The 9,527-nt window shown below is 47.8% G+C and overlaps 1 protein-coding gene across 1 annotated transcript in view; it reads right to left on the reverse strand.

The window, feature by feature from the left end:
• The window catches only part of SKAP1 (src kinase associated phosphoprotein 1), a gene marked incomplete at its 3' end in the record, with an annotated part of 143,458 nt that overhangs the window by 110,983 nt on the left and 22,948 nt on the right, over window positions 1-9,527 (reverse strand). Inside the window, exon 4 of the mRNA XM_035893011.1 lies at window positions 827-943. Within this exon, the coding sequence (XP_035748904.1) occupies window positions 827-943 (117 nt within the window). The remainder of the gene's footprint in view (window positions 1-826; window positions 944-9,527) is intronic.

The raw sequence follows: 9,527 nt of genomic DNA on the forward strand, positions 1-9,527 counted from the left end.
TGCAAGGGAAGTGGAAGAGGAGGAGGAAACAAGATCTGTGGGAAGCAGGAGATTGAGAATCTGAGACCAAAGCACTCAAGCCTTTGCTAGGGCCCGAAGATAACCCCCGAGAAGATCAGAACAATCCCAGCTCTGTAGGCTTCACTTTCAATAGTACATTGCAAATCCATCACTCCTAAACCACCACTCACAAGCGGACGTGAGCATCGCAGCAACCCTTTGCCCAGAAAACCCCTGTCTGACATTTAATGCTTTGGAAAGTGCATTGGCCAAATCCTTGGCCTCGGATGCCAGCTCCCATCTACCGCTTGGCTGGGAGCCCTTCTACGCTCGCAGGAAGGAGCCCCACATTCCCAAGCAGTAGAAGGTCCCACAAAAGGCTCTCCAAAGCAAGGCACTTTAAGAGAGGCCTAATTTTCAAAGGTGGGGGGAGACAAGGTTTTAGAAGACACGGACCCTTTAAAGTGTGAGGCTGAGCACCCAAGAAGAAACACACCCAGAAGTCTCATGTTAACTTCGGGAAATGCTTGCCACCAGGTCAAGTTCTGCTCTTTTCCGCCACTGTTGTCAATCCAAAATAGAACAACAACTCCGGTTTGCACCAAGATAATCAAGAAACACATTTAACCCAGCAATACTAAATCTGGGGTCGCCATAACATTTTATGGTCATTGATAAAACAGGTACCAGTTAACAAAACAACAAAAAAACCCAAAATACCTCCAACATTATGGGATGGACGAATGACAACAAGGAAGTCATACTAAGTTGTGACTTACTTTCCATCTTCTTCACTCAAGGACTTCAAAAAACATCAGTGACTTACCATCATCCTGGAAGTCCGATGGAAACGAAGCATCAGATGTCATGGAAGGAGCCAAACTCCAGCTCTGATTTTCATCAGAACTGTCCTGTCCAAAGCCAGTGTCATGCTGATCCTCTCCTGGAAAGAGGAGAGACAGATTTTAGTGAAAAGGACTCATTTCTAAATCCAAATCTTATTGCCTACACCATGAGACGCGTTTCCTCCTCTTCCCACCTTCCACTGAAGTTCTCTACAAAACCCAAAGCCACTTTTGTGGGTTTAAGGCCAGATTCACCATTTAGGGCCAAGGCAGCACATAAAGTCCTGCTGCGAGAACTCACACTGGATATGCACAGACTTCACACATGGAGGAGGCTGGAAATACCACTCTCGGGGCCAAACTACCAGAGCTGTATCCAGTTCCTTGTTCTTGCCCTCAGGATATCACCTCTGCATAAATCACCCATCTGCAAAATGGAGGGCTACGCTACCTGCTTCACTCGAATGAAGACTCTTCCTATATTGTAAGAAAAAGCTTGGACATCCTTAACTGAAGAGTGGTAGGGAAAAAAAGATTGACTCCCTAGGACAGGCAGTCATGTACAAATTAACAAAGCCGAGTGTCTGTGTGGGGGGGCACAAGCTATTGCCCCCCCATTCTTGATGCTGCACTGAATTTTTCTCCGAGCAGACATTTTGCTAGGAAATTTGCTACTGATATTGGATTTTATCCAGGAGGCACTTCGATACTACAGTGACAGATGTTAATATCAAATTTTAATATAAATGGAGTTCAGCTAGCCTACCTGTAGAAGAAAATACTACTCACCCTAAACAAAGCGAAAAAGTGGCCTTTCAAGCTTTTGCCTTGCAATTCCTGAATACACACAGCCCAGACTGCTGATAACGGAGGTAAAGACAGCTGCTCCCTCATTCAACACACAACAAACAGCACAAAAGGCGAGTTTTCAGCTGATGTTAATTGTGTTCAAACACTAAAACCAAGTTTTATCTCAGCAAACAGAGGAACTGTGCCCCACGGTTTAAAAATCAAGCACTGATGAAAGGGTACCAAGGCCTGGAACGAAGGGTTACAACGCTCGTCCTCCCACCAAGAAACACAGTGGAGACGCCATTGAGTCTCCAGCTGCAGAAAGACACGCCACAATATTTCAGATAGGTTTATTTTCAACATCCCAGGTTGCAACCTTCCCTTGCTTGCTCTGAGCATGAAGCTCTCGCAGACCCCAGGCTCCTACAATCAAGGGCACGTTTTCAAGAAAACCAGTTCTTCACCAGAAGGAACAATCTGGCTGAGAAGAGCGCAATGCACACGAGGTTGTCCTCTCACAGATCAGTTCCTTGAAATACAAATCACACCAGGTACCAGATACTGTGGTAGTCTTGCTGATGATATAAGCTCAAAGGTATTGAAAAACCAGTTGAAGATTTGACTTTGAGATTTACCAAAGGCCTATGGGGGTCAATGACAGGACAGAGGGGTCCCTGGCAGCCCACCATTTAAGCCATTACAACTTTCCTAGTGGGGAAAGAGCCCGAGAAGTCATCAAATCTTTTCCCAGCTCCATGCTCACTTGCTTCCAGCAGCCACCCCAGTACACAGTGCAGAACATCAGATTCCGGAGAAAAATGAAATTCAGAAAGTAACTTTTCTCCTTTTGGGAGGTGCATCCTGCAGCCCCTGCGTTACTAAGCTCTCACGCTGAGAAGCGAGCTGCATGTCCCTAGCGCAAAAGGGCAGGCTCCGACCCCTCCTGCAGGATCAGGCATCAGCAGAGGTGGTACTGCAGCCGCCTTCCATCCACAGACTACCTCTAAGTCACGGAGAGTGAGCAAAGCACATTCCTCTCTGCTACAACAAACCCAAATTCATGCATGCGCCTCCATGAGAAAACAAACAATTAGGGGTTAAAAAGCAGAGACTGAAACCCCCGGCTCTGCTGGAGGTGGAGTGCGTCCATGAGCGCACGACTGACCGCCTGACCTTGGAGAACTCAGTTCTTTGCTCAGTTGTGTGTGACAAGGGGATGTTTCTTCCCTGTTTTCCTGTAGCACTTTGAGATCCTCTGATAAAAAGGCTCTAAAAAGCTGCTACCAAATAACAACAGCTCCGCAGCATAGGAAAACGCAGCGTTCATCCTAATGAGGAGCCTTCCTCTGTGCCGCGCTGCAGGGTTGCGGGCTCGGCTCTCTGCAGTGATGTGAAGATGCCAGCATTATAAGACAGTTTCCATAAGCTCATTCAGCCCCTTAAAAAGAACATTTTCCTTCAACCCAACTGCACCGTGCTAAACCCGGCTTTTCAAACAAACACCAAGGTAACAGGTGTCCCCTATAACGAGGTACAGGTGCAGGATTATTGCGATAACGAGCAAACTGTTCCCGGTTCCCGACTAGCAGGAGGCAGCGAGGCACGGTGCAGCCACCACGCTGGGGAGGCACGGCTCACGCACCGGCGCGTGGCTGCAGTAAACCATTTGGAACAAGAACAAGGGCCCAATCAGGAAAGTTACTTGCAAGAACAAGTCACGGGCTTTAACGGCGGGAGAAGCTGGTACGCACGTCAACCACGGGGCAGAACCACGCCACAACGGTCTCTGTTCGGGCAGAAGAATTCCCAGGCATGAAATACCGGATGGGGGGGGAAGGGGGGGATGTCACCAAAAACGTGCTCGCTCTTGCTGTCCCCACGCGGGAGTGGAATCCAGGATTTCACGTGTTCGTGCAAGCTACCATAACCCGCTCAAATACGCCCAGGCTGAGGTGTGTACATGCGCGTATCATGCCAAGCATGGCAGGACTCCAAATCGAGTGAATTGCTGCAGCACAAATCAACACCAACAGAGGCATTTTGGTTGGTTCGGTACCGGGAATATTTTCAAACACTGCTTATTGTTTCAGTAACAAGAAGAGATCAACAAAAACTCCGCACGTACAGCACCTTAAACTGAACCCTATTGCCTTTCCATTTGGATTTGCATTACGAGAACTTCTTGTGCTTTAATCCACTTCTCCATAAAGTTTATGGAGCAGCAACAGCTAGTCGAGTCCAAGCAGAAAAAACAACCAACAACTTGTCAGGGGCCAAGCTATTGTTCTGAATGAAGAAAAAACTCATTAGCTTTTAATGAAAACACAGGGAATAAAAACCAAATAGCACAGAACCCCAGCAAATAATTACTCTGCACCTGACGCAAAGCTGCTCTATCTTCCTACTCAAATCCTCAGCAAAATTCCCCAACTTATCACTCTTTGGAGCATGAACAAAAGCAAGATTGACTCTAAGAAAGGAAAGAGCAAGAGGTTTCCTGGGCTTACACCTCATCCAGGGGCTCCCCTGGCACTGTGCGGCTACCCCCGAGTGTGCTAAACACCCGGCTTTCTTGCTTCGTGATAGTGGTGGCACAGGAAAAGAGAAATGAAATGATGCCATCTTTTAGCCATCTGACATTTTCTGCGGGAACAGTTTCTCGCACAGCAGCAGAAAGAGGGGCTTGAAGGCATTCTGTGTCATTAACACCGATAGCACGCTTTATACGTATCGACTCTGAGCAAACTGCAGAGGGGACAGATTGCTCCTGGTGACAGGGGCGTTCCCAGTAGGAGCAGTGGTGGCAATTGGGAGCACGGTGGCTTTGGACAGCAGCGTCAGGCAGGTCGCATCAGCTGCACCAGGTCCCCGCAGGACCCACGGACATCGCACAGACCTGGCACCAGGCAGAGATGCAGCCTCTGGCAGGCCCCCCGCATTGGGGGAGAAAAAAATTACTGAGAGGAGAATGAAAAGAACCTAATTAAGCATTAACAGGGCTCCGAGCGAGCAGCACGAGCCAGACCTACAGGAGACAGGGTGGCCACGATCAGGGAACACTGTTGCTTCCTTCACAACCTCAAGAGCACAAATGCTGCTCTCCGCGAGGAAGAGACTCATCTGGACCTACCCTTCCTATTCGCTTTGGGGCTTGCCCTGATGGAGGGTGAAAATAAAAGTCCTGCCTCCGCTCTGGGACGGTTGCAGGATCTGGCAGTGACAGGTCTAAGGACAAACACTAGGAAAACCTCAGTTCAGGTTCTGGTTTTGCTGCAATTCTGTCGTGCAGCGTCAGAGTGCGCCTCCATGCCCACCTCCCCTTCTGCTGAAGCAGGAGAGGGTCACTGACTCTCTTTTAAGACCAAACATCTTACTGAGACCTCAAAAATCAAGTTCCCCAGCACTGACATTTTTTCCACGCATGAACCGGTGAAGTTTTCCCATCGTTAAGCTGCAGTTTACCTCGGAGCGAGGGGAGGGAGGCAGGCGGGGAAGGAAAAAAGCGGCTGAATTAATGCATCCTGGCACACACAGGAAGAGAAACAACCTCAATAGGTGAAAGGGCTTTGTCGTAGGAAAAAAATTCATCTCCAGCAGCTTGTTAAGGGAACTGCAATTAAGCTTACTTTGCATTCAGTAAAGGTCTTTATCGAGGTACCTAGAGTTTCATTAAGCATCTTTTTAGAGCATAAGAAAAATCAATACCAAGCGAGTTCCATTTATGCTTTTATGATAAGCTTGTTCGTGCCAAAGCGGAAGTAAAATCCCCAACCCGAGTTAATATTCAAGGAAACGAAGTTCCTGCTTTAAAGTAATGACTCCTTAGTATCATACTACAAATAAAGGTCTCTGATCCAAATCCCATCTGCCTTCATGCTCGACAGTGTTAATATCTCTAGATTTTCAGGGACTAATTTAGCAGTAATGCATTTCCCAAAGCAGAGCTGTAAAAGTATTATCAATACTACAGTTTAATATCCCTTACTACAATCACTTGCTCAAATTATGGAGAATCACATGGAAACACATCAACAGAGACGCACCCACACAGTAAGTACTGCTCACATGTAAATATATTATAGCATAGCATTTGTAATGTAGTTAAAGCTCTGTCAACATTGCTATTATAAATTATATACCTTTTTAAACACATTTATGTGCTAGAAAATGTATGATGTTTCTTTTTTGAATGCCTTAAAGGCTTCATCGGCTCCTAAGCGCCCATTTGGATCTGTGTGGTTAGCCCCAGTGATTAATATGTGAATAGCTGAGGTTTTGGTGGATGCAGATTTTCCACACCTTCTTCGTACAGACTACTGACTTCCTCGGGGCGCCAGTGCCCAGGTGATGTTACGTTTGCCTGAAAGTCCCGTATTTTCTATCGCGCATCACGGTGACAGGCATACCTGTCTGCCTTCCCCTCCCCAGGCTGTACCAACGACAGCGGTACTATTAACAAACTACAAGAGAAATGTCTTTATCTGCAGATCTCCAAGTGTTTATCCTGCTTAATAAATATTTTCTTGGATGTGGAGCTCATGCACAGAAGGGAAATAACTTTGTCACTGGCTCTCGAGGCGAACAAGGCCACGGTGAGAGCAGGACCCGTCTCTGCTTACACCGTGTTTTATCAGCGGGACGGGTCCACCTCACTGCAACAGGGTCAAAAGCAAAGTGGGGACCTCTTGCACTCGGGAGGAGCCGATTTATCATTGTTTTAGAAATGTCGACCCAAACAGGGCTTGGCTGGCTGACAAATGAATCCAGTCCAAGCCTAATTTTGCTCCCTGGGCATCCAGTTTTTGCTAATTACATGTAGTAAAGCAAATTAACGGCCCACTAAAAACGCCGCTTGTGTTAAAGCCCAAGTGGAGAGCGGCAGAGTCCCTGGCAGAGGGCGGGCAGGCGCGGGGGCTGCAATGCTCCCCTCTGCCCAGCAGGTCGGGCTGCAGCGCGCAGCATCGCCGCCTCCGCACCCGCAGGAGCCCCGCACCGCCCCGGGCGGGCAGCAAAACCCCGGGGCCATACAGCCCATCAGGTGGGAGCCGGGCAATGCAAGAGCAGCCTCCCTAAGGCACGGAGAGGGGAAAAGAGCGGCGTTCTGGGGTGCAAAACCTACTCGTGTTAGGGGGGAAATCACAGCCCTAGAATGGGTCCAAGTCTTTCACTACACCAAAAGGAATTCAAGTTTTGCCACTCGCCACTTTGAGAGAACAAACCTGAAGGAGGCTGAGAAGCTCAGAGCAGGCTGGGGTTAAATTATTTTCTCTCCCTATCCCCCGGCAAAGAAACTTCACGCTTATACAAAGAAGAAAATAACCGGGAAGTTACTAATTTGTAGACCTTTAACCTGGTAAGCAGCTATTCAAGCCAAAGCCTTCCCTCAACCAATTATGGGTTTATTTCTAAAAAGGAATAAAAGCAAGCAACAACAACAGAAAGCCCGATTCCTGCTCACACACCAAAACCCCCACAAATGCCATCCGAGAAGTTTGCACTTGCAAGCCTTGCCCCAAAGCCGACTTTGGCGGGGCTGCTCTGCAGGGCAAAGCTCCTGCTCACAAATCCAAAGAGCTGACAAGGCTGGGGGGGCCTCGGTAGCCCCCCAAACCCAGGCAGACACGAAGAAGCTGCTGAGCTCGCAATGCATCTCTCCTGTTACTCCGTGTTTTCTAATCCCCTGCCAGCCCCTTGTGCCATTCCCCAGCTGAGCTCTCCTCTCCAGTTTTCTCTCCCTTTTCTCGCTGTGTGTTTGCTCTCTCCCTCCCTCCCCCCCTCCAGCTCCTCTCTTGCAATCCTTGGCACCCTTTCAGCAAAGGCACAGCACATTCTGCCTCTCAAGTGGGCAGCAGCTCCGCAGAACAGCTGCCTGACAGGGGAAGCACAGCGCGTTTCAGTCCTGCTAGGAACAAGCCTGAAACCCAGCACAGCAGCAGATTCCCACGGGATGTAAACAAGTAAACAAGATTTATTCTTTCTTTTATGACCCGGTAACACATCAGTGAAATACAAAGCCCATCCCATGTGAGCAAAACAGCCTAAAGCTACCAACAGTTTGTATTTCTGTCCACTAATAAATTATTCTTTGTCAGCCTCTTTGAAGAGAGAAGGTCTTCATTCAAAGGACGGGGATACCGAGGCAGAGGAAGATCACAAATCTGCACTTTGGTTCTTCTTCTGAGGTACCAGCTCTGCTAGGAACACAGCAAAACAGTGTCTGCGAAGCCAGACCCCACGCTTGTGCAGAGCGATAATTAACAAACAGGTCTGCAAATACAGTCTGGGATCTAAAAAAAAAAAAAAAGATGTCAGCATCATTGGTACCAAAGAGGAGGCTACAGCAATGTCCATTGCCACGTCAGTAGGTTCAGCATATTTTCTTAGCGAAACCCTTCCAAGCAAACAGAACTAACCCACGAGGGAGCTGGAGTTTAGTGAGCATATTCCAATGACAAGACACAAGGAGGCTGTCTTGCCCGTATCTGCAGCAATTTTCACTGTTAAGAAAAAACAAGTACGGATGGTGAATGCAGAGACAGGAGCGTGCAGCAGAGCGATAGGCACCCTAGGGACCAGAGAAGATGCCCATTAGGCATTTACGATAATGCAAAGGATGATGTTACCGTTGCATTTCAGGATGGAGTCTGACTGAAGGGCAGAATTACTACTTTGTAGGTGATTTGGATAGGGTTACTGCTCCACAAGCCAAAGCAACACAGAATTCATTGTGGGGAGAGGGGGGAGCAAGACTCAAAACTCCAGATTTGAACCAGCTGAAGGCTTGGAAGACCCCAGAGTTGGGACCCAGCGCTGCACTCCCAGCCCTGCCTCTGCTGAGCGAGGGCTATGGACGCAGAGGGCACGAATTTCCCCGCTCCCCAGGGAGGCTCCCGGGTATACAACAGGGCATTCCTTTTTCTGAGGGCTCCAGAACATCTTAACAGCCAAACCAGAGAATTTGCCTCCTTTTCCCCATTTTTGCGGAGCAGGAGGGTCTATTACCCACCCCGAGAAAGCTCAGGTGATGGTGCAGGTGAACACGCTCGTGCTCTGTCCCCAGCGGGGCACTTTCTTGACCATTCTTCTGTTCTGCGTGAGCACAGAGCAACGCTTGGGCTGCGCGTTCATCTCGGCACATTACAATAACCCCTGAGATTTCTTTATAAAAAGGAAGCTGCAGCACATTCCTATTAGGCAAACAAGTTCAGAAAACACAGCGGGTCCATTTGAGAAGGCTCTCCATCTCCAAAGCTGCACATCAGGCAATTTAGACAATCTAATAATTAGAGTATTTTATTAACTGACCAAAGTGAGAGCAATAGAACTTGTTAATATTTAACTTACTGGGGCTCCCCAAACTGCTGTATATTTAGCATCTTTACTGACATTTTTATACCTCCTCCTTTATGGTGCACTGCTTTATTCTTAAGAGTCTGGCATGCTCTGAACTTCCCTGGGGAGGGAGGCGCGGGACACTGCTAAATGTGAACGAGGAGGGCAAGCTCTGCCCCTAGGCGTTACAATTCGGATGGGTTTCAAAGGACTATGGGTGACTCGGTCACTTGAACGCTTTGATTAATGAAGTAGAGATCTCCAAGAAGCACCCAGTAATCCAACCCAGGAAACTTTCCTCAAGTTTGTAAGAAGTTTTAAATCAATGGGCTGGTTTAAAGAGAGTTCAAAAAGCCCTCCTCATTAACCCAATTCTTCTCAATAAAGGTCATGAAAGTTTTGACATTAACTGCAGAACAACCCAGCCAACTGCTAGTTGCTCTTACCTGGTCTTTCAATCCTATTATAAATTCTGCAAGTTCTTCATTTGCTGGCTCCAAGCAAAGACTGATAACAGTAACCGCAATTTTTTTTTTTTTTTTTTTTTTTTTTAAAATT

This window comes from Egretta garzetta, unplaced genomic scaffold (genome assembly GCF_000687185.1).
Source record: "Egretta garzetta isolate BGI_Z169 unplaced genomic scaffold, ASM68718v1 scaffold1194, whole genome shotgun sequence".
Lineage (NCBI taxonomy): Eukaryota > Metazoa > Chordata > Aves > Pelecaniformes > Ardeidae > Egretta > Egretta garzetta.